A 25,458-nucleotide genomic window follows, 5' to 3' on the forward strand; every position below is an offset into this window, starting at 1 on the left:
TTCCAACCCCTTTTAAACCGTCAGTAAAGGTTTTGAAACTTGCAGCTCTTGTGTCAGTGTATACTTGTGATACCATGCCTCTCTTACACCCACATTCTCTTGCTGGCCTCCTCCTCGTCCCAGTACACAACTGATGTCTGAATGTGTGTGTATTAATAAATGATGATGTGTTTCTCTAGTTGATCTTTCTCGTCCCAGTACTGACCTGGTGTTTCTTGGGGAAGGCTTTAAGGGAAGAACAGGGAAAGGACTGAGAATAGCCTATAAAGGGTTGAGGGGCAGATGACTCATTATTAAAGGGAAATGGGGATACCTTGTCTCACCTACGTACATCTCCTCCCCAATTCTCCTCCACCCAAGAGTTCCGCCTTCGCATATCCACCCCCAGGGTCAGGATCCAAGAGCAATGGTCTTTTCCTGGCCACCCGAGAGGAGGATACATTGGGGGGGGGGGTGGAAGAAGTGAGGTTGCCCTCGGGTTCCTGCCAGTGGCAAGACTAGTATCCTGAGCATGACCTTCCATGAGAAATGCAATTGTAACTTTCATACCTCGTCTGGAAAGCCCACAATATGTATGTTAGATCTTATTGAATGAGTACCAGGAACTCCATTTTATTGCATCAGACTTGGAAATGTTGTCCTCCGGTGCCTGTTTTTGGAACTCCCGATTAATACTGCTTTATTTCCATGATGGTTTGTTTGTTTTTCTCCATATATTTTACCACCTGGGAATTCGTTTCAATCAAGCACATTGACCTTTGCTCAGGGGACAGGGGGTTGACTGGCTAGAGCAGGAACCACCAACCTCTTCTTAACCCTTTTGTATGGTTGGGCCTCCTCATCTGTCTCATATCTCTTCCTCCTCTGCACGGATGAAGCCTCAATCATCTCCCCCTCTCCTTTGTCTTCAAAGCCTACTTTTTAACTGTAATATCCAGGAACCTTGTAGAGCAGGCTACTAGAATCTTTAATGCAACTTTAATGCAAACGTCTTTGACTATTCAGTGTTTGTATGACTTTTCTATTAGTTCTAATTCTATTCACACTCATTATTTACACAAGTACTTCATTTTCCTTTAAACAATGTCCTTTCAACATACTGCTCATCCACAAAACACCTACTGGTATTGCTGTTCTCCAGCATTGGATCTTTCATGGATTCACATGCTTAGAATATTCCCCGTCGTCAGGCTGGGAATCCCCGGTACATTATATAGACCCTTTCCCGTAGGAAAACTTTTTCGACGCTTATGCGTCCTATCCACCTCGTTTTGTATCATGCGTGCCCGCACTGTCAGGACGTCATGATATAAATACAGGCCCCGCCCCCGCGCTCCCTCAGATTTCAACCGTCTTTCAAAGTAGTGGGATCCTCGTGTTTACTACTAGTGAAAACTAGGTTGTTTTTTCTGTTTCGCTTCGGCGAAGTTCAAATTCTGGAGAATTATGTCTGGAAAAGCGTTTTCGCCCGTGTGCAACATGTGGCCTCAAAAAAGTTTATGAAGGAGACGGCCACATGGACTGTATCTACTGTCTCCACCCGCACCACACGGCGGATACATGTGAGATATGCCAGGGTTTCTCTCAAAAAACCCTTAAGGACCGTAAAAGAAGGCTGGTCGACTGGCTTAATGACGGAGCGGGTGCCTACCCGGCTTCGGAAGTTGGCTCCACGGCCTCCAGGAGCAAGTCGGAGCCTCCATCGAAAAAGGTACGGCCAGCGGAAATTCGCACTGAGGACAAGCATAAGGGGAAACATGCTGGATCTTCCTCATCACATAAAAAGCCCTCCTCCTCCTCATCATCTAAGACGGAGAGGCTAGCGCTGTCAAAATCCTCCTCAGGGGACCGTCCCAGGTCTTCCATGAGTCGAGATGCTTCAGCCGGGAAGTCGGCATCGAAATCGACGACGAAGTCTAAGGGCTCGACGACGACGACGTGCTCGTCGACCTCGGTGTCATTGACGATGCCTATTACCGTTCAGGCAGCAGCGGTTGGGATTCCGTCGTCGACGGAGACTCAGTCTATGGCTTGGCTGCCAGAGGTCTATGACCCGATCCCCCCCTGAGGTCTTACTGCAGCCAGACACGGCCTGCTCGGCGGAAGGAGAAGGCGACACGGTTCTGCAGCCATCGGATTTAGGCTTACGGCCTTCCACGTCGGCGACGATGACGATGATTGCGAGCGGGGGTACGGTACCTATATCATCCACGCTACTGACCCCCCAGACGGTTTTGTCTCTGGATGTGCTTAATACTCTTCAGAAGCTCCTGCAACGGCTGGATACGCAGTTCCCTCAAACTGGGACGTCATCGTCACTTTTTTCTGTACCTTCCGTCGACGACTAAACACCCATAGGCTCCCCAGGTGGTAAAAGATCGTCCTCGAGCTCAGGAGGAGGGTGAGTTGTCGGAGTCCGACTCTATACTGGGTGACTCGGGGTCAGACATCTCCCTGTCACCGTCGAGGGACCCAACATGGAATTCGGATGTAGAGTTAGAGTCTACGAGGAGCCAGACACAGCCATCTCCCCCGGATGATGTGGGAGCCTTCCATGCAATGATGGGAAAAGCTTGTTCCGAGTTCGGCTTGATTCCTGAGGAGCAGAAGAAAGACTGTTTCCTTTTTGACCACATGGGTCAAAGGAGAAAATCGGTATTTGCCATCCCAATCCTGGACCACGTGTGGCAAGAAGGTCTCAAGACGATGCGCCATCCGTTCTCGGAGCCAGCCATAAAGGGACGGATCGAGAAAAAGTTTAAAGCTCCGGAGTCCACTCCAAAATGTCTAACATCACAGCCTCTGCCTGACTCGGTGGTGTCAGCGGCAGCGGCTAGGAAGGCCAGGGTACAGCAAAAATGTTCAACGCCACCGGAAAGCGAGGCTAGGAGGCAGGACGCCTTTGGAAAAAAGGTGCTCTCGGTCGGAGCGACGACAGTAAGAGCAGCCAATTCCTTAGCGATCGTGTCACGATATGATAGAGAAATGTGGCACAAACTAGCCCCTATCCTAGAACACCTGCCAGACGAACACCGGAAAGCAGCTATGTTACTGGTGCGGGATGGCAAAGAGGCCTCGAACCACGCTATTAATATCGCAGTTGACCTAGCAGAGTCTGGCTTCAAACAAATCAACCATGGAGTAGTGCTTCGTCGACAAGCGTGGCTCAAATGTACTACTTTCCGTCCTGAAGTCCAGTACAAAGTCCTTGACATGCCATGCGAAGGGGAACACCTGTTTGGCGAAAAGGTTGATGAAGCGTTGAAAGGGATGAAAGAAGACACGGATACTGCTAGGTCCCTCAGCGCCCTTCAAACGGGTAGAAACTTTCGCTCTTTTCGCCCCTTCAGGGGTGCTTCTGGAAACTCCCGCTTTGGAGCCTCGAGGGACCGTGGATTTAACAGGCCCTCGTACTCTTCACAAAGGTTCAGACGAGCGTCCCAGTCGGCACGTAGAAGCAGGGACTATCAAGCCTCCAGGCGGCGAGGCTCGGGTCCGTCGTCAACGAAGAACAAGCAAACCAATGACGGCCTTCGGAACGTCCTGGGGGGGTCGAGTCTCATCACTTCGACCGATGGAAATGCATCACCACAGATCGATGGGTTCTAGACACGATTCGCATGGGTCATGCGCTACAATTCAAAGACAAGCCTCCACGTCTTCCTCCTTTATTCTCGACACAGCCCCACCTCCGAATCCTACGACAAGAGGCGGCGCTTATGTTGCGAAAAGGGGCGGTAGAGAGAGTTCCTGTGGCACAGGAAGGACAAGGAGTTTATTTCAGGTTCTTTATTGTCAAGAAGCCAAACGGCAAATGGAGGCCCATTCTCGACCTGAGGGTACTCAACAAGTGGCTAAAGAGCCTAAAATTCAAAATGCTAAAGCTCCAAGAGGTTATCAGGTCGGTGATAGAATTATCTATCATCACTAGACCTTCAAGATGCTTATTTTCACTTCCCAATACGCCCACGACACAGGAGATATTTAAGGTTCGGCGTCGGGAGAAAGCATTTTCAGTTCAAGGTCCTCCCGTTTGGGCTCAAGTCCTCCCCCAGGACGTTCACCAAGTGCTTGGCCCCTATAGCGGCCCATTTAAGAAAGGATGGTCACCATGTCTATCCATATCTAGACGACTGGCTGGTCAGAGGTTCGTCCAAGGAACAAACACGCGACAGTCTAAGGGCCACAATGTCCCTCTTACAGGAACTGGGCTTCGCAATAAACTTCGACAAGTCCTCCGTAGAGCCTTCGAGGACCTTGGTCTTTCTAGGAGCGGAGTTTCATACACACACAAGCCTGGTGAGACCATCCAGCGAAAGAATTCAGAAACTTCAAAGCAAGGCGTCGGAATGGAGAGGCGGTACCAAGGTTTCAGTGCGCAAGTACATGTCTCTGCTAGGGACCATGTCGTCCTGCATTCCGCTAATAAACAACTGCCGTCTGTTTGAGACCTTGCCAGGAATTTCTAGCGGACCGTTGGGCGCAGAGCCGAGGTCGCTGGTCCGACAGACTGGTCGTCGACGAACAACTAGTTCAAGCACTCTGCTGGTGGAGAGTGTCTACTCATCTAACAAAAGGAATGCCTCTACTGGAACCAGAGTTCCAAAAGACGGTGGTGACGGATGCATCGCTAAGCGGATGGGGAGCTCATCTGGATACGTTACAGGTACAAGGCCAGTGGTCGTTGCAGGAGTCCTCCCTGCATATCAACCTGCTAGAACTGAGAGCTGTGCGATGGGCTCTGAAATCTTTTCTTCCTCAACTGAGGGACTCGGTGGTGCGTGTCATGACGGACAACACCACTACGATGTTCTACTTGAGGGACACGTTCCAGGTCCCTATCGACGGAGGCACAGAAAATCTGGCATTGGGCCCTGCAACACAACATGCAAATCTTAGCGTTCCACCTACCAGGCGTGAGAAACGTGGAAGCCGATGCCCTCAGCAGAGAAATGAATGAAGTTCACGAATGGGTGCTGAACGACCAACAACTACAACAAGTATTCAAGAAATGGGGACACCCTTCCATAGACTTGTTTGCGACGAAGAACAACAGGAAATGCCATCAGTACGCAAGCAGATGGCCTCAGCAGGGCTCACTGGGGGATGCGTTCTCCTTCCCATGGACGAACAAATTCCTGTACGCATTCCCTCCATTTCCCCTTGTACGGAGGACGTTGCAATGGATCCTCAGGTACCCATGTCGGGTAATTCTGGTGGCCCCGTACTGGGCCAGACAGGTGTGGTTTTCAGACCTGCTACACTTAGCGGTGGCGGAACCAATGAGATTCCAGAAGACCCCCGACCTTCTGTCTCGACAGGAGGGTGTCGTTTGGCATCACGACCCGGACAGCCTCAAGTTGACGGCCTGGCTCCTGACTTCGCCGAATTTGGTCGGCTAACGATTCCGGAGGACTGTCGGCGTATCCTGCAAGCGGCAAGAGCACCTTCCACAAACGCCTCATACGCGTACAAATGGAGGAGTTTCTGTCAATGGTGTGAGGATCAACCAGGTTTGGCTCCGCAATCGATTAAGCCGGAACAGCTCCTTCCATACTTGCTGTTCTTAGCTCAAAAGGGCCTGTCGGTATCGTCAATAAAAGTACACCTAGCAGCCATTTCCAGGTTTACTCGTCAACGGCATTCGGCACCATTGTTCAGCGACCGCCTGATTAAGCACTTCCTTAAAGGCCTCTTTCGGAGTTTCCCTCCAGAGAAGAAATTTCTGCCGGAGTGGAGCCTCAATCTGGTCTTAACGTCTCTTATGAAGCCTCCTTTTGAGCCAATGTCATCATCGTCTCTAAAGTTTTTGTCGTGGAAATTGGCCTTCCTGGTGGCCATCACTTCAGCCCGACGTATTTCAGAAGTTCAGGCTCTAATGGTAGACCCACCATACTTACGATTTTTCAAGAACAAGGTAGTCCTAGCCACTAACCCGCAGTTCATACCAAAAGCTCCTTCGGTGTTCCATAAACACTCCTCTATTGTGTTGCCTACGTTTTTTCCGGAGCCATGCTCGGGAGCGGAGCGCATGCTACACACATTGGATGTAAAAAGGGCTCTCAAGTTTTATCTCCATCGTACGCAACCGTTCAGAGAAACGAGACAGCTGTTCGTGGCCTATGGTTTGGGTGCTAAAGGAAAAGCCATTTCGAAGCAAGGACTGTCAAGATGGGTGTCCTCTACCATTTCGTACTGCCATTCCAGGGCAGGGAAGCCTCTTCTACGACGGCCAAGAGCTCACTCAACTAGAGCAGCGGCATCGTCGACGGCACTGTGGGCCGGAGTCCCTCTGGGGGACATCTGCATGGCGGCTACCTGGGCGGCTACACACACACCTTTACCCGCCATTACTGCCTGTCGCAGCAACATGCCGAAGATACCCGGATGGGACAGGCGGTGCTTCGACACCTATTCCAATAAGGTAAACCCTGGCTGAGGGGTTGCATCCTATGGAATTTATGACTGTATGTGGTTCGTTTTCCTATGTTAACGATTACTGATGTAAGTATATGGGTTTGCATGCACGCCTCCTCTTGGGGGTGGTACTGCTATGTAATCTATTCTAAGCATGTGAATCCATGAAAGATCCAATGCTGGAGAAGGGAATAGTTTCTTACCTGTAACTCCATTTCTCCAGCATTGGTATCTTTCATGGATTCACATGCGCCCACCTGCCTCCCCTGAACATGCAAACCGGTTCCCCCACTACTTTGGGGGCCGAAATCTGAGGGAGCGCGGGGGCGGGGCCTGTATTTATATCATGACGTCCTGACGGTGCGGGCACGCATGATACAAAACGAGGTGGATAGGACGCATAAGCATCGAAAAAGTTTTCCTACGGGAAAGGGTCTATATAATGTACCGGGGATTCCCAGCCTGACGACGGGGAATATTCTAAGCATGTGAATCCATGAAAGATACCAATGCTGGAGAAATGGAGTTACAGGTAAGAAACTATTCCCTTACAGCTGTCCTTTTGGATCCCGCTGCTTCCCGTTTCCGGGTACCAATACCCACCTTTCGGCTCGGAACTGGGACTCTCAACATGGAGGAGCCTGAGACTGAGAGCAGCGCACTAGTTCTCGCTCCCCGGGAAGCGCGGTTAGCTCCGCCCCCGACTTCCGAAATGGAATATCTGGCAGCTGGAACTTCGGTCATACGCGTTGCTTCTCTCTTCAGTGTCGCGCTGTGCACCGTAAATTCACTACCTTTCTGACTTCCTAATTGATCTACTACTGCTACGCTGAGTTTCCGATCTTCATTATCTCTCTCCTTTCCCCTTCCTTGATCCATAGAAACCTTGATTACTTTCTTTGCCCTGCGGATCAACCGGAAGACACCTCCCAGTATTCGCAGCTGCTCCTACTGGTAGTGTTTTTGCCTTCTAGCGAGTTTTTGGGTTCGTGACTCTCACGGGATTTCCTCCATCTTCATCTTGTTTTCCTTTTACGCCCACTCGGGAATCAGCCTTAGACCTCTTATTCAGCCTTCCGTTCCTTCAAGCTCAAGCCCCTTATTCTGTTTGTTATTACTCCTCCCTGGAGCTAACTCTGTTGGGTAAAATCCCAATTCTTACAGCATTCTATTCACATTTGTGTCTTGAACTTTGGACATATTCTAATCTGTTATATTTTGCATTAGACACCTTGTTTGCATTTCCCATCTGATTGAAATACAGAAGCCTAGAAGAGAATAGGCCTGTCAGGGTAAGCTTCTTTTCTATATTCTCTACCATCCAACTGATTTGGGATTCCGTATCTTTACTTACCTGAACCTCTACTCTGTTCCACTCAGAATCCTTCCTGACAAGATTCCAGACCACATTCAAAATAGCGTGATCCTCCACCAGCCGCTGCAGGAATCCACGCTCCCCAGCAGCACATCACAGGGTTTTTTCCCTTTGGGGTTTCCCCTGGAGACTCCACTCCACTCCACCCAAGCCTTTTGGCTGGGGTTGAGAGGGGTTTTCAGGTAATTCCCTCCTGCTTCTATCCCGAGAGGGCTAACCATCGCGGAGGTAGGTGTCATTTACAATTGCCGAGGGATAATTTGCTTTCAAGTACTTATTATTATAAGGTTATTACAATTGCCTCTGCTCAATGATACAACATAAGTGTAATCATAGAGCACTTGTTCACCCGTGTAGGGTATCTTCGCACTGATCACATATGTTTGTTATCTAACTCGGTGGTACTCATTTAATTGACAGCAGAAGGATGAAGAATTGGATGGTTGAGTGTCCCTTCTAGGTTTTGAACCAGTGACCATCAGGGCAAATGGACAACTTAATAGTGGATGCATTTGTCCACTGGGCCACAGACTCAGTAAGTGCTTGTAGACTGAGCGGCTATTCAGTTCATGGTCTCTGCAGTTAGCCATGGAATTTCTCAAGAAATTGGCCACCTCCCCACTTCAGAGCTACAGTGATGGATGAGTGTTTTCATTGGCGTTGTTTTTTTCATGGCACTCTTTAGTGAAACCTCTCTTCATCTGAATGGTGTGTCTGAATGTTCAATCTTGTTCATTTGAAGAGGTGCTTTAAATAAGTGAACAGGATTTTGATGGTTTTTTTCTCTCTTGTTTGTGTTGTCTATGCAGGTATGTGTTGAAAACAATCGCCCTGGGTCAGATGCTGTCTCTTTTCATATGTGGCACTGCTGTCTCCAGCCAGTTTTTAGCAGACCATTACAAAGTCAACACTCCAATGCTTCAAAGTTTTATAAATTATTGTCTGCTTTTTCTAATTTATACGACAATGCTCGCATTCAGAACAGGTATGTCAATTTCAGCAACTTATTTCTGTTGATAAAACCTGCATGTTTGACATCAGCATTGTTGTGTCTTCAGGATGTGTACTAATTAGGTGGTCTTGCATAATTTAATGGTACTTGATTTATTGAAGTGCTGGGTGAACCTTGATGGGATTCAAATGTGTTACCTGCTGCCTCAATGCATATGTATAGGATGAGTGTTTAGCACATTGAGCTATCTTACCAGGTCTTTGAGGATGCGCTTAAGGGGATTTCTTGATTAGGGAAGAGTTTATAAAACGTATGCTGGATGTCCGTTATCATGGTATGGCTGCATTGGTAGCATCAGGACTGGGGCACCATATTGCCCCAAAAAGCAGCAAATATGATCTCCTTTTCTATGGCGCAGGGGAACAAATTACTTCCATTAACGTGGTAACCATAGCTGCATTCAACGCCCATCAGGTAACTTTAGCATTTCTGACTTGCTCCAATTCATTTTCAGCCCAGGATGCAATGCCTTTATATGTGACGGGATACTGATAATATTGGTAATACCTTACAAAACACTCATTATAATCCAATCCTCCTCCATCTGATTCATGTTTTGGTTCTTGGGGTAATAGCTTAATTCTTTGTGCCTCCAAGTCTTAAACCTAATGTTCATTAGTGAGCCTTGTGCTCTGACCCTATCTCTGGTAGCAGTGATTGTAGATCCTCTGTACTTTTTGACAAAGTCCCCTGCCTAACCATGGGGATTGACAGCAGTGCTTTCAAAGGGGCCTGGGGCTGCCTCAAGGTAGTCAATGCTGGATGTATATGAGTAATCTCTGGACCAACTGAACTGGGTCTCCACACTGGGACAGGGGCAGCCGCAGGACCTTTTAAAACCCATCACATCTACTGACACCCAGAAACCCAGAAACACCCATGGGGCAGTCCCAGTAGCACTCATATCCCCACTACCATTCAATCAAGGTGATTGTCACAGGAGCACTGAAATCTTCACCAACACCGATTCATCACGACATGGTGAGGGGGATGCTTATAGCTCCCAAATAAACTCCTCGCATGACTACCACTCTTAAAGAGCCCCTTCAGCGCCCAACCAGATGCAAACACCCAGCTTTGAAAATGAAGCCGCACCCTTTAAAGAAACCATGTTGCCACATCTCACAGGCATAGGAGGGCAAAGAAAAACATTTTCTCCTTCAGTGCTGAAACCTTTTGCTTTATGACTCATACTCGCGCCACCCATGGACATCCCATGCAAACAAAGTGGCGCTTGAATGAGGGGGAATTGACTTGCGCTGATTGCGCAAGTAACAGAATAAACACATTTCTCCTAGCCCTGGCTTAATTCTGGGTGTTACGAAGTTGTAAACTCACAATAAAGGTATAACCAATGTAGCAAACACCTTATCAGGCTTACCAGAGGATTTTCTGACTTTATCCTCACATGCTGGTATAATGGGGGAACCCAGCTAAAAGAGGCAACATCACCAACAGTACCAGAAGGAGGAAAATAAACCTCACGCATGGCCATGGCCTTTCTAAAATCCAATATGGCAGCAGGTCCTAATGCAACCTCAGGCCAGCCCCTTCCAATCCTGGTGTCCACCAACCCAGTGCCCAATCACTGAGCAGCACAAACCCCAATACATTTTTGCCATCCATCTGCTTAAGCATCACTTCAGGGGAGGAGAGACCATACTATACAAAGCAGCCAGTACTGCCTGACAGTGTGGGGAGATTGAGTAGGAGTTGGAGTAAAGAGATTGGTGGAGATTGGCGAGAGAGAGATGACTACTGAGAGGAGAGTTGGAAGGTTGAGAAAGAGGCTTAAGGATGCTGGTGGAGGCATTATCACCATGTTGAGAATAGAGTTGGAGGCTGAAGGGGATGGTTTTGAAAAGATTGGAGGAAGATTTGATAATATCTGAAGCAAGAGTATTATAAAGCCTCAAGGATAGAGGTCATCGGGATCAAATGAGGTGAGAATGGAGGAGGACAGTCAAGTAACTATTGTCTGTGAAGAAACTGAGAGAAAATCTCTGCCGGAGATACAGCTACTATGCCTGAGCTGGTGAGAGTAGAAGCGGTACACAATTGGGGAGATTCCGGTGGATCAGGTCTGTCCAGGGCAGATTCTAAATTGAGAAGTGGTATGATCCTGTGCTATTTCACTCGAGCCCAGGGAGATTGTGATGGGGATGCTCAGAAGGAGTACAGGTGTCTTAGGGACCGGGACCCTAGAGCAGGAAGCGGCCTGTTATGTTGAGACTTTTGTCATTTTAAATAGACTTTGTTCTGTCCCATGAGTCCTCTTTGCGGGCTGTTGTACAAAAGTGAGAACCGGCTGTAAAATTAATGTTCCTTGCTGAACACAATCACCTTTTCCTTTCACAAGAGGACTTGCAATCCCCCCCACCGCCCACCAGCTCATTGCCCTAATGTCACCAAAAAAACTCTAATTACACATTAATACCCTTGTGTGTTGTGTACTGTGACGATCCTCCAGATGGCATCACTTCTGCCCAAACGGGTGAGGCCAGGGAGGTGCGGTACTAATAGCCCTCCTAGGCTTGCTAACATGCGGTAGGATCTAATGGGGGGGAAATCCCCTTCTGGGGACAAGGATGTTTGTCTGGGGCACGGCCCCTTTAACTCCCGACTCCACAGGCTAATACCAACATCAAAACCCTCTCTACATGTGATAGTCTGAAGTCATGTCTTATTGTAAACTGTCAGACAACCTTGGTGTAATGAGTACAGTGATGAATAAGATCCTGAGTAAATTACAAACCATTAGGAAGTGTGCTCGCCCAGCTGTTGTCAGTCGAACTGAGAGTTACGCTGGGGTAGTCCCCGCTATTTAAACTAAATATTAAAGGAGGACTTGGGTCTGTTCTGAATCAGGAAGGAGAACTCGGTGAGCGAGGAGGATGCCATCGAGCTGCCCGCAAGGTTGGAACTGGGTTTCGGGAGACTGCAGCCCGGCAGCTCTTCAGAGTAGCAGAGACAAACAGCGATACGCTTGAGGAGCGTCTTGTGAGTTGGCTGGGATCCGGCACACTTGAAGTAGAGAGACTGAGAGGTGGTGGCGTGACCCATCGTGGGTGGACTGTGCGGTCCGAAAACTGCACCAAGACTGCCTATTCTGGCCTACCGCAGAGCCGCGTAGGCGAATGTACGGGAAGCACAAGAAACTGGTGGTGGCGTGACCTGTAATGGGTGGACCGTCCGGTATGGAACTTGCGCCGAGAGCACCAGCATTACCTGGCTGTGAAGACAAGCGGGCAGACGAAGAGAAGTGGAAGTTGTGGAATGGAAGAAAAAACCTGTGGCCGCTGGCGAAACCTGTCAAGCAATTCCTGAGAGAAGGTAACCAGAATAAGAATATGTGCGGGAAGGAGCCGGGAAAGTTTGAGACTATGAATTTGAGAAGTAGAAGAAGAAGAAGAAGAAGAAGAGGAAGCGAAAGTAGTGAAACCCGTTGTGAGGTAATCCCCTGCCCAGTTCCTCAAGAGTGTGGGGTACTGGAAAGTCCAGGAGGACTCTGGGAACCTCTTCATCGTCCCAGTGGGGGCAAGTTCAAGAAGGTGAAGAAAGTAGAGAGCTGAATAAGCCCTTAACAGGGAGTTAAAAGACTTGTTGAAGATAAGATAGCCTTGAAGAGGCTTGCAGAGAACTGGGGAGCATACTAGTAGAAGGGAGTCATTCTCTTATCCCAAACTGGAATTTGTGGAACTTTGTTTCTTTTGGTTGAGCTTTGGAACATCCTGTGAAGCTGAGAACCCTGCGCCATGATAGACTCGTACCCCTGAGAAGGGAGTAATTCTCCTGGGTTTTTGGGAAGAATTCTTCTCTTTTAAGATCAGGATTTAGGTTTAAGTGGTGGGGATATAATACAAGTTTGGACTAGGGTGGTGAACTTTGAACACTTCCATTTAGGGATAGATAAGTTTCTAAAATTAAAAATAAAAGTTTTTATCAATCACTATGCCTCTGTTTGGTCATACTCCTTATTTCATGCTGCCACAGTACCCACTTGGTGCACTTCGTGACAACTGTAAGGGTTCAGAAGTTAGACTGACATGGAAGGGTCATTGTGGTTGTTAAAGACTTGTATTAATGTGAGAAAATGAAAAGAAAACCGTAGCTCGCCCTAAATCTAAGATGGGGTTCCCCGCCTCAACAAAAATACTAATGTCTCTGTCAGGATGTCAAAAGCCAATGTTCATAGTCCTATGTCAGAATCTTAGCTCTGTCCCTCACGCTCTATGCTAAACTAAATCAAAGAGGTATCTTCCTGCTCCAGAGGAATGGATCCCTTCCCCCTGGACAAAAGGTAGTTCTGGATTTTAAGGTTATGTAAGTACAGTTTCAACTTGTGGGGAAATATCTCTTCTCTGGTCCATATATATGGGTCCTAGACCTTGGTTGATAGACCTGGTTCCTCCTTTTGTCGGGTACTGTGACAAACAAGGGTGGTTTGGATATATTTCCTATTTGTTGGTGGGGGGTCTAAGACCCCTGGGGGAAGACCTGGTTGACACTCCTGCCAGGTACTGCATTCCCAATAAAGGCTTGTCCTTCCGTTTCTTTCTTGCACACCTGTTTCAGTGTTCTGCCAGGTGTTATTCAGTTTTATGGTATCTTGCTTTTGGTATGGGTTCCAGATCCTGTCCTTCTGGCTCCCTGTGCCTTTCTGAACTTCCCCAACAACCCCAGTACTTTTTGGTTGCATGTTGGGTATACCTTGTGACCCACAGAGACTTCCAGTTGCTCTGCTCGTTCTGCCAAGGTCTCTCTCCCTCTATGGCTTATTGCTCTCTGCAGCTGTTCTACAGCGATATGAGCGGGGAGCCGGAGGCTCACCACTTTCTCTGGTCCTGCACCTGGACTGCCCCAGCAGGTCTGTTCATGTATCTTTCTCTCTCCCTGTCCCGCTCCCTCCACCCCCTTGTGGCGGCTGCGTGGTATGGAAGTGTGGCTTTGCTTACGGACTGCTCCAGCATCCACTCTCTCCCTAGACTTCCTTTGTGGCAGCTCTGGAGTTTGGAAGTGGTGTGGGGGCTGGCCTCCGCCTGGCCCCTGTTTCTTCACCCTTCTCTTCCGCCTGCTGTTGCAGACATTCCGCGGCCTCACAAAAGCTGCTACTGTGTTCTGGTCAACAGTCTTCTCCCCACCCCAAGCCGGTTGGCTTCCTGGCCCTTCGCTCCTCATGGGAGGATCTCTCTCTTAGTGGTCCATCCTTCCTTTTTATTAGTATGATGCGCCTATTGGGTCCTTTTTGGCTAGACTGTTCATATTGGTTCAGTGGAAAAGTCATCATTACTCTGCACCTCTTTCTCTTTTCAGTGGTTGTTAGCAGTGCATCTTTCAACTCCTGCCTACATAATGAGTTTTTCAGAAGTACATGGGATAGGAGGGTAGGGATGTAGAGAGTGGGGGTTGAAGGTGAGGTGTAGGTTCTAGGTAGATATCGTGTTTTTCTATAATAGTAGTCGCTGTTCACACTGGGGGGGTTCCCTCCCCATGAGCTCCACCCGCTGAGTACCACCACCCAGGGAGACTTTCGAGTAGCAGCCTCACCTCCCTGGCTTCATGGGAAGGGACTTCCTCTGCAGAAGCAGTGACGACATCCTGGGATTCGTCCCACAACCTTTATACCTATTGGGCTCTTAGGACGCAAGTTCCCAATATTTCTTTGCAGCCCCACAGGCTTAAGTCTGAAGTCCAGCATTTGGACTCTTTTCCCAAATGAATTTCCTTTGATGACATGAATGACTACTTCATAGATCTGTAGCATGCCGTAACCATGTGATTCAGTGTGACCTGTCCCAGTGTCTGCACATCCTTCTCCAGTTCAGACTGCAACAACCCCTCTGCTGGGTTCTAAGAAGTAGGCGATTCTTGTCCCTTCAGCAAGTTACTTAATCCTCAAAGGAGAACGAGAAAGCAAGATGAGGAAGGAAGAGGAAGGAGCAAGGAGGAGGAAGGAGGAAGAGGAGAGTTTTATGTGCCTCTAAAAGATTGCTTGTTATCATGCAAACAACACTCTTACGGTTTCCGATGAATCCGGCCGGAGCTACATTTAGCTCAGTCAGTAAACAGAACGATACATAGCAAATATGAGTCTCCCACAGAAAAGGCTGTACGTCTTTGTCCTCTCAACCTCCTGCCAGGCAGGGCTGGGTAGTTTTGGAAACTACATCCAGATTGAGAAAAGATTCAAAACAGGATTTCCAAATTGGTTTCTTTTAGCATCCCAACGCAAGTGCAATTGTTACATGCTGAAACCATAAAATACACATAGAGGTGGATAGATGGATGGAGTGTAAAGTATCTTCTGACAAGTTAAACAAAAGCTCAATTTCTTTTAACTTTGACAAATCCACAAGTGAAAGGTATCTTAGTTCATAAATGTATATGGATCCTCTTTATATTTTGCTGCTGGAGCAGAAGAGAAAGTTTTTGATCTCATTGAATGGAAATTGCATTTTCTGCATTCAATGATCAGTTCACAATGTGCAAGCCAGTTGCTGCAATAACCAAATCCATGGTCTGTCTCACTGCCCTACTATGCGATTTCATTTCCCCTCCCACTTTAAAGAAATATCAGGCTAGATTCTTCCATAGTTTTGAAGGTTTCCCGCTACTGAAGCAAATCTGCCATCAAGCTAAAACAATTGGCAACAATAAAAATCTGCCAAAGAACTCCAACTCTACCCTACATCAAAATAAGCAGACATGACTATGTTCTTCCAGTAGTCTGTGATCACCTGTCTCAATAATTGGTTTGAGGGAGTTGATGGTCAACTTTTGCTTGAGACTTAGGTGGACCCCCTAGAGTATATTCATCTTTTACAACCCATGTGTACCCCGTTTTGCCAGAAAGTCTGACAGAAATTCAGAACCATTATAGTTGGGGTAAACCAATATAATTTTGCTTGTAGAAGTGATTATTTATTTGCGTTCTACACCTGCTTGTTGGTGGTAGCCAAGAGGTACAGAGACCTATTCCTCTAAGGTAAATTCTTCCAAAGGTTCACCATAGCTCCGATTTTATTCCAACACATAAGAAGGTGGATTGGCTCTATGCCATTTACCTTGAGTATTGGCAATGTATTCACTTCCGATAACAGTGCATTCTCCCAGAGTGGCTGCGCCAGGGTCCGCTTACTGTGCCAACCAATATTTTTGAGGGCCTCCCTCCACCCCTGCGCCGTATGATGAATCAGCTGGGGGGAGGTCTGCCACGCCTGCCGGTAAAAGAAGCGAAGTGGAGTAACAGCCTCCATCCATAGCCTTTCAGCCTGGATGTGGGGCAGATAGGGGTCACCATGGAGCAAATTATTAACAACCGCCAGTTGACTCGCCCAGTAGTAGCATTGGGCGCGTGGCAGCCCAATTCCACCTTTCCAGACCGACCCTTGTAGTGTGTACGGTCGATCTGTGGTTGTTTACCACCCCACAGAAGTTCCCGAAGGGCAGAGTCTATTCTGCTAAATTCTCATCTGGGAATCTGAAGGGGGCGTTTTGCAAAATATACCAGGGCAACGTGAGCATCTTGAAAAGAGCGGCCCTCTCCAATAGAGTCAGCAGTAGGGACTTCCATTTCTGGACATCTCTGAGAAAGCTATCGGAGATGGAGGTAAAGATTATAGGCAGGGAACCGTGTGTGTTTTTGGCCAATGCTAATATCCAAGTACTGGATGCCGCCTTGTTCCACTCAATGAGGAACGCATGGGGGATCGCTTGATCCATGCCCTGAACCAGGGAAAGTATGGATTTATTCCAATTTACTTACAGTCCACTAAATATTTCATACTCCTGTAGTCGCTGTGTCACAATTGGGCAAGTGAGAGCTGGAGTACGCAAATATATTAGCAAGTCGTCCGCATATAACAAGACCTTGTCTTCCCCACCCAGTGGCCACCGAACGTCCGCCCGCCCACGTCCAAACCTGTCGAAGCGGCATGACCAGAGGCTCAGTGGCAATTGTGAAGAACAGGGGGGATAGCGGGCATCCCTGCCGCATGCCCCGTCCAAACGGGAGGGTCCTAGAGGTTGTCCCATTTTCCGGATATCCGCGATCGGCGACTCGTAAAGCGGGCAGACTCAGGCTGGAAAGCCAACTCTGAGTCCCATTTTACCCATGATCTCCCATATGCTATCTCACAATAGGGAGTCAAATGCTTTTTCAAAATCCACCGCAAGGAGTGCCAAAGGTTACCAAATGACAGGGGTCTGCTCAATTGCCAAATGCAGCCGTCTGATATTCATCCGGCTGGACTTATCTGGCATGAATCCACATTGATCAGGGTGAATCAGAGATGAGCTAACCGGCAGCAAACGGTTCGCAAGCTCCTTGGCGAGTATCTTGTCCTCCACATTAATCAGTGAGATCGGTTGTTAGGACCCGCAGAAGTCAGGAGGTTTGGTTTATTAGAGGAAGACCACTATGCTAGCTCTCCAAAGGTCGACCGGGTGTGGGGGGGAGGAAGAGAGCCCAGATCTCTGCATTGATGGACAAATTAAATAAGGGGTTGACCACTTCCGTGCCTATTTTCTTCCATGTCTCAACTGGGAAACCATTGGGGCCAGCTTATTTCTCGGAGTGGGGTTGAGTAATATCGTTAGAGATTTAGTTCTTAGTTATATCATCCTCCAGTTGCAAGCATTGGGACTCTGATAATCGAGGGAGGGCCAGATTATCGAGTACAGTAGTGTCTCGCAGTCTATGCGTCTCACACAGGTCCGATACAGCTCTGCATAGTAGTCTGCAAATGCCTCAGCTATGCCTTCATCTGTCCTAATCGCCTCTCCCTCGCTGCTTATCAGCTCCCAGACCTGCCTGTGACCCCGTCCTCCTTCGCTAGCCATGCCAGCATTTTCCCTGCCTTATCATCTGACTTGTAAATGCGACTGCGCAACTCCCAATGGGGCTGTTTGCCATTATCCGGGGAGATATTGTGAAGTATCTCTCTGGCTTTGAGGAGTGATTGATGTGCCTCAGGAGAGCCTGAAATCAGCCTGAAATCAGATATTGTGCATCCCGCCTAGAGGCCTCGTCTTCAGCATCATGCACCCGTTGAAGTTGGCTTTTCATTCGAGCTGTGACCCACAAGATCGTTTACTTCCCAGAGTGTCGCAGAGCTATCCACCGAGCCGCTGTTGAGGCTGAAGTAGTTGGTGGTTTTGGACATTATGCAATTTACGATTCGGGAACCCAAAATAATACCCATTTATATACGAGCCTCGGAGTAAAATGAGTGTCTGCTTTCTTGCAGGTGTAAATCCCCCCAGGCATCGCTAAAACTCGGTGTGGTGAAGGAGGCAGACAGTTTCGTAGTCAGATCTGGATTTCTACCCCACAAGTGCAATCAGTCCAGGGTCACATCCATGACATCATTGAAGTCCCCATGAGGACCGACTGGTGTGCCTGATGTTTCGGGTGTATGCCCTGAAATTCATCCAGTATTTCTGCCGATAGTGGTATAGGGGCATTCACTATACATTATACAAAAGGAAGGTTCTAGTATGTGTCACAACTTCTTGATACAGAAAGACGTATACAACCATGGATTATTATCCAGAACACGTTAATAAAAAATAGTTACATTTTATTATACTTTTAACGCACTCAATAATATGCTTTTATACCACTAAAAATAATGCATAAATCCACAAATTAATACAAATATGCATGCACAATTGATGTAATGTGAAGCAAAACTCTGTGGCTCAATCTACACTGGATTATAACCACGTGAGTGTGTTGTTCATGCTTATTTTCATTTAATTCAAAGCCCATCTTGTACAAGTTTCTGTCCTAACACGGCAAATAAATGCTGGACATTCATCAGGGGAACCTAGTGTTTTGCGAGTCTGCCCTGAATATCATCCAGTAGTTCTGCCGATAGTGGTGGAGAGGCATACGCTGCTTTGGTGCCAATGGTGGCGCCCCATAATTTTTCGATTAGCAGGACAAACCTGCTCCTGGGGTCCTGCTTTACCACCAACAACAACTTGAGAGGAATGCGCTTATGAAGCCAAACTAGATCACCTCTGGCCTCCATGGAGAAACCAGGGTGTAGTGAGGTCCTATGGTGTGATCTGCAAGTGTGCATGTTGACCCTGCCATGTGCCTTTCGGTGAGGAGGGCTACATCAGGGGAGCACCTATTGCGGAACTGCAGGACCAATCGTCTGTTAATACTAGAGTCAAGACTATTGATGTTCCAGGTGAAGAACGTTGGCGCTTTAACTGCTGTGTTAGCTATATAAGCATAGGTGTGCGTCCCAGCCTCCAGTGCCTGCCTGCCCGCCCAATGGCTATATGGAGAAAAAGCACCAACCATTATGTATTCGCTTGTGAATCTTGTGACCCAATCAAAGCAACCAGAAACCAAAGTCTCCCAAAAAAACTACAAAGCCTCCCAGCTTAACCCCCCTCCACCCTTCCCAACAACCCACAACGCACCCCCCCCTGCCCCCTAACCAGAAGCACCGGTCACCCAAACCCTGTGCTAACAAAGCATGAGAAAACCCACTTAAACATGGACGGGGTCGCTGCAAAAACAGCCAGAGCCGCGTTCAAGTCCCCGCTCGGGGCACACCACAAATCCAAACGTCAAGTGTAGCAATCCTGGACCTACGGTAATAGGCATACTGCTTTCCGACATGTCAATGGAGAGTGGGGGACCACTCCTTCTCTGAATGTTCTGGAGCATTACCAATGTCATTGGGTAGGTCAGACCCTTGTGGTTCAGGCAAAGCAGGGGAGGACACAGTTTGGAACGTTCTTTGGGCTATATGGACCGGGTGCCGATAGAACATAGGTTTCCATCACTTCCCATGCTTCCTTGGCATTATGAAACAAATGGACCGTTCCTTTGTAGTACACCTTGAGCGTGCCAGAAAGGAGGGCATACTTGATGGCAAGAGATATGGTTCATCTTGACAGAGTCAAAGTTTTGTCGGGTCCTCTGTCCCTCCCTCGTATAGTCGAGAAACAAACCGATCCGGTTCCTGTTGTACTTGATCCAGCCCATAGCCTTGGCCATATGCAGGATGGTGCCGCGATCCCTGTAATTGAGCAGCTGTGTGAGTTGTTGTGCCTCAACGGTCTTTGCTGTCCTCTGCCCTGCTCTCCAGGGCGTTGAGTTTTTGGGAAACGGTTGTTGGCTGCTTCTCCATCCTCTTGAGTGCCTCCTCGAAGTCAGAGATGCGCTGTTCCGCCCCCCCCCCCCACATGCAAAGGGAGCTGGCCGAGGTCTTGCTGCAGGAAGGACTCCTCCGATGCCAGGCAGTCAATTCTCCTCTCCACAGAGGATCTGGAGACCCCAATCGCACTTTAATACATCTGTGAGCAAGAGCTGGAGTTGGCCACCGGCCGCTCCAGGTCTTGCTGCTAGCGGTTAATGCATCCCAGGGGGTCACTTATTGTTGTGAGGAATCTTATGAATACCTCACTGAACCCCTGCCTAAAGTCTCCTCCCAGGTGGCCTGGGAAAGTAGACACTTCCCAGGAAGTCTTGACCAGTCATGACCTTGGGGTGGTGTACTGCTGGAGGATCACCTGTGAGGAGACGGGTTTCAGGATAGTGAGGCGATCCCGGGGATGAGACACGGTATTTGTCCTTTTTAAAAGGGAGAATCTTTTACAGGTGCCAAAACATGTAATTGCCTATTCTTATTGGGATATATCTAAACCACATATGAACCTGTGGCTATGGGCACATGTGACATACAACCTGAATATATCCTAAGAACAGAAAGTCCCTTTGAGGAACCGAAGGATAAAAATCCTCCTTACTTCCAGTGCCATAAGGGAAGTGAATTTAAAAATGTTGCCTTAATTAAACTGTCTTCCTCCTTAATAATTAAATCTGATGGTTCATCCCTAAATACCTTTAAGGGAAATAAATCTAACTTTAAAAACAAAAGGGTGCTAAAAAAAGAACTGATTGTTGTTGAGAGCTACAAGTCCCATAATCCTATAAGTACTGGGACGAGGAAGAGTGCTGAAGAGGCATGTTGCAGTAGTATCCAGCCAATTAAGCCTGATAGCCCACACAAGAGGGAAGCTTTGAGGCTTAAAAGGCTCCCTCAGGTGCAGGCAATTAGGAGGAGGTTGAATTGTGGCTGGAGTGTATGCAGCAGTGGCAGAAGCAGAAGGAAGAAGGCATGGTATTGGCAATTAAGGCAGAAGTGGAAGAACCAAAGCGATGCTGGGACTCTGATGCAGCAGATTTTACCTGCTTGTCCTGTGAGGGTCCTGTTCCCCCAAACGCTGAGGTGCAAAGGCTGTACAGCGCGAGGCGTGCAGGAAGACTGCCTTTCCCCATGTGAGCCTAATTGCAGAGATTGCGCAGCAGGAAGTGGGTCAGAGACTGTGGCGAGAAGTTGCTGTGAAGCCGTGAATCTCAGGAGCGAGAGTTTTGATTTCCCCGAGGGACTGGGAACCTCTCGGTTTGTTGGAACCACAATGGCCACTTTACCTTTCAGAAGAGATCATCCTTGGACAGTTTATGTAAGTTATTAGTGTTGGGGACAGAAGTGGGCTTTTGATACACGACCAGTACATACTTTTTAGTTTTGGACGTTCTGACAATCTCCTTAGTTTTCTTTGAGGCATAGAAACCCCTCTTAGTTGTAGGGATAGATGTATTTTTCCTACCTTTTCTTGAATAATAAAAGTTTCTGCCCAAAAAAATGCTACCAATGTGTTCGAGCCTTACTTCTGCGGCCTTACTGTACCTTCCGATAAGGAGCTGACTGTACAATACTTAAGCCACGTACCATTGGCAGTTTTTGACCATTGCCATTCAGAGAAGGTTATAGGTCAGCAATGGTGGTCCCTTGTGTACAAATGTTGGTGTTGGGTGGAGCAGCTGTCTGAAAAATTTCAAGAAAGGAGGGTTGCTGTGGGGACACGCGTTGAATAGTCATTGAAGAGGAAATGTGAGCTGGCTGATAGAGAGACCGCTTTGTGGGCAGATGATTCAGACCGGGGCCAAGGACAGCATTTCATATTGGATGACCACTCCTCTCAGAGTGCCTACATTCACTTAGTGATGTTCTGTGAAGTTTAGTTTCAGTTTTGTAGCGTTATCAGTAACGGAGCAAAAAAAAATCGGTGTCCCAGGTCTGTGTCCAGTGTTCTCACTTCTTCTTGTGGTGCTGGCTGTGGCAGTGCTTCCCAAACATACAGCTCCGATAGTATTTGTAGTTATTTTTTCTTTTGCTTATCTTACAAACCAATATTAAGTCACCTAATTTGTCTATTTACAGTCTTTTGTCTCTGTGATTTCGGGAGTTCCCCTCTATTCTAATTCCATGTGATGAATCTGATGGTGTCATCACTCCTTTCCCGGCGGTGACCTCCCCCTATGTGGCCTGGGGATGGCAGCCGCTACCTGATCTGACCCTGTGTGCGGCTATATGAGGGAGGATCTCATGGGGGGTGAAGACAACCTCCGGGAGAATATCTTGGTGCCATCGGATGAGACATGGTTCCCCTCCTTCCTCTGAGGATACCCCATCCCTGCCTAATGCTTTAATTGCATACTGTTCCACCTCTCCTCATACACCTAGGACAGATATTGAAGACCTAATGAAACCTATAAATGAGAGCTGTATGTGAGTCGTCAAAATCTGACTTGCTTTCTAGAATTAAAGGGAACACCTTCTCCTGCTGTTGCCAACACGTCATCCACAGCTGATCTGCCTGTAAAGAACAATTACCCAGACTTTACATGTAAAACAAAAAGAATGGACTTCTAGTCCCATAACTACCAGAAAATTGCAACGTGGAAGATGAACAGAGTAATGCAGATCTCCCAAGGCCGGGAACACAGGCTGCGCTCTAGTTGATGCTAGCGCGTACCTGTGATCGGGAGATTTAAACAAGTAGAGCAGTTGACTGGGAAGCGCTGCTGGAGAGAGAACACTGCTTCTCTTGGATTCAGCTGAGGGACCCCGAGGCTTACGCAAGCACCATGCAGTGGAGGAGTGAACCATCTCGGGAAGCAGAAACACGGAAGCTGCCCGCAAGAGGAAACGCACTGCGGTAATAGCAGAAGCCAACAGAGGGCTCCTAGGCGTTCACAGGTATAGGGAGGCAGCCTTCACCTTACCAGAGCCTGAAGACGCAAAGCAGACAAGCCCAGTATGGACTGTGGGATGAGGAGAAGCCAAGAAACAGAAACAGAAGCAGAAGAGGAAACGCTGCACAACCGTTACCGGCTTACCTTGGTAGAAGGAGAATACGCCAGCCAGAGGCAGTGAGCCACCTGAGGGAAGCGGGTATGCCGGGGCGTTTTGGACAGCATGTCAAAACCGAATCAGCATATGAAAGAGTATTTACTTGGGAGAAAGAACAGAAAAGAAGCGCAAGACTTTCAAATAAGAGACTATTAATGTTGAAGGGTGTGTGTGTGTGTGTGTGTGTGTGTGTGTATGTGTGTGTATATATATATATATATATATATATATATATATATATATATATATATATATATATGGTTAAGTTGCCCTACTAAAAACCTGTGCAATTCACTAAAAAAACTTTACACACGTGACATTATGGTTCAAAGTAAAACCGAAAAACCCCTGAAATTCGCCAGTTATGGTAGGCTAAGCAACCATAACTCGCGCCACCACCTTGCACTGCTAAGACTAACACCCAGGACATCAAAGATGACATCACAAATATCCCTTCCTTACCCTCCTTTGCCCTCCTCTCCTAGTGTGTCGTGTGCACACAAATGGCTCTTTTCAGAACCGCCTTTCTCAATTTAACAATAGAGCTATCAAGTGACCGTTGTAGGCCCCTGCGCATTTTTCAAAAAGTCTGCAATCACTCGTAGGACGCACAAAAATGGAGGGTGCAAGCGGAGCAAAATCAATGCACTTTTCACTGGGAGTAAGTGGTGGCTCTGAAAATAGCCTTTCGGTAGTGTTTTGTGTGTTTCAAAAACTGTACATTGGAAAAAACAGATTGCCAAATATGTGACTATGAATCCAAAAAAAGTTGCAATGCATTTTGTACATTGCGAAGAAAAATCTGATTGCCAGCATATGTGAGATGGACTCCATCTCTGCGAAAAAAAAGTGCTGCAAAACAAAAGGTTTTCGTTGTGGAATGAGGACATGCCAACATCTCTTAGAAAGGCACAAACAGCCTTATTGACATTGCGCCTCGCTTTCTCCATTTGTGGACCAAATGCAGAAGAACGCAGCCATATTTGTCTTTGTGCAATACGGGTAAAGACTTTTTGGCATTTTGGAAACCTATCCATGACCTTCGCAAGTCCTTCCTTCATTGCAAATTGCAAAGAAATTCCAGAGACATGGCCTAAACTGTTTCCTCCGCAATGAATGATGAGTATATCAGGATGACTCTCTGTCTGTAAAGTAGCACAGAGAGGTACCAAGTCCAGCCACCTCATTCCACGCACGCCATGCCAGTGCACTTCCACATGAGGAAATCCAAGATCTGCAGATATACCACAATGTTCTGCAGGTACCTTCAGCCAATGTATCCATGAGTCTCTCAAAATCCAGATAATCTGTTTTCGAGCACACAGAGCCATAGCTGTCTGTTCTCCTCTCAGGAAAAAGACGTTCTCACTAAATCTCTCTGTTCAGAACACACCCACTGAACTTTACTGACCAATCCCTACCTTTGCACATTCTCATTTGCATGCGTCTCCACCCCAGAATCCCTGTTGGTAATAAGCGCTGCCTGCAAACTACCGCCATGTTAGCGGACACGTAGAGGATCAGAGCGTGACGACTGTACATATAAATATTATTCCCCTTTTCCCCTTTAAGGTGGGCTCTGAAAAGAGCTGGGGTTTTTTTTGGGCAGATGCCTGACAGACACCTGTTATTTTGTATTGTTTTTATATTTTTTCTTCTTACTTTACTCCTACAACAATTGGAGAACCTTCTCCAAAGCAAGCCTTACATTCCAAAAGAACATGGCATTTCCCAAAGAAGATAACGCAGCACCATCTGCTTCAAAATAAGCCGCATTACTGGGAGCAATGTTCTCATGGCTGCAGAAAAACATACCAGCTCGTAACATGAAGTCACGCATGCCGCGATTGATGTTATACCTCCCAATACTTTGATCAGGACAGAAAACAGAATTGTTGTCCCATTTTCCTCTAGCGAGTAGCCCAGCAAATATTAATTTCGCAGTTGGAAAGATGTTCATGACTGCTTGAACCAACTGTTCCAAATCTTCCAACAAAGTATGTGAAGTCACGTAGCCCAAATGGCAAGCACCGTAGTGCAAAAGTACCACATGAGGAGTGGTCATCCTACACATTTCTCTGCAAACTTGGAGAATCGCTGCAACATTGCGATCAGTCTCAGCGCTCCACACCACCTCCACTCCTCTCACATCGAAATTGTGTGCCACATGTCTACTTTCGGCATAGTGCTGTAAACCATAGACAAAAATGTCTCCAAGAACCAAAACCCTGACCCTCTCCATCTCTGCCATCTTCAGTATATGCACCGTCTTTTGACACACAAGAACAAGGTGAACATCTGATTGGCTGATGCCTACAGTCCCCTTTCCATGCTGGATTTGCTGTAGAACCCCGTATGTGACACGCCCTACCCACGGACAAGGTTGTCTACGTGCGGCACGTAACTCTTAGCCAGTCCTTCTACCCTTT

At 47.6% G+C, this 25,458-nt stretch overlaps 1 protein-coding gene across 3 annotated transcripts in view; it reads left to right on the plus strand.

The window, feature by feature from the left end:
• SLC35F2 (solute carrier family 35 member F2) overlaps positions 1–25,458 on the plus strand; it is a 1,151,438-nt gene that overhangs the window by 318,195 nt on the left and 807,785 nt on the right. For all 3 annotated transcript variants that reach the window (XM_069640625.1, XM_069640624.1, XM_069640623.1), the window contains exon 2: positions 8,602–8,777. In XM_069640625.1, coding sequence (XP_069496726.1) covers positions 8,602–8,777 — 176 coding nt within the window. The remainder of the gene's footprint in view (positions 1–8,601; positions 8,778–25,458) is intronic.

This window comes from Ambystoma mexicanum, chromosome 7q, assembly GCF_040938575.1.
Source record: "Ambystoma mexicanum isolate Mex_15411 chromosome 7q, UKY_AmexF1_1, whole genome shotgun sequence".
Lineage (NCBI taxonomy): Eukaryota > Metazoa > Chordata > Amphibia > Caudata > Ambystomatidae > Ambystoma > Ambystoma mexicanum.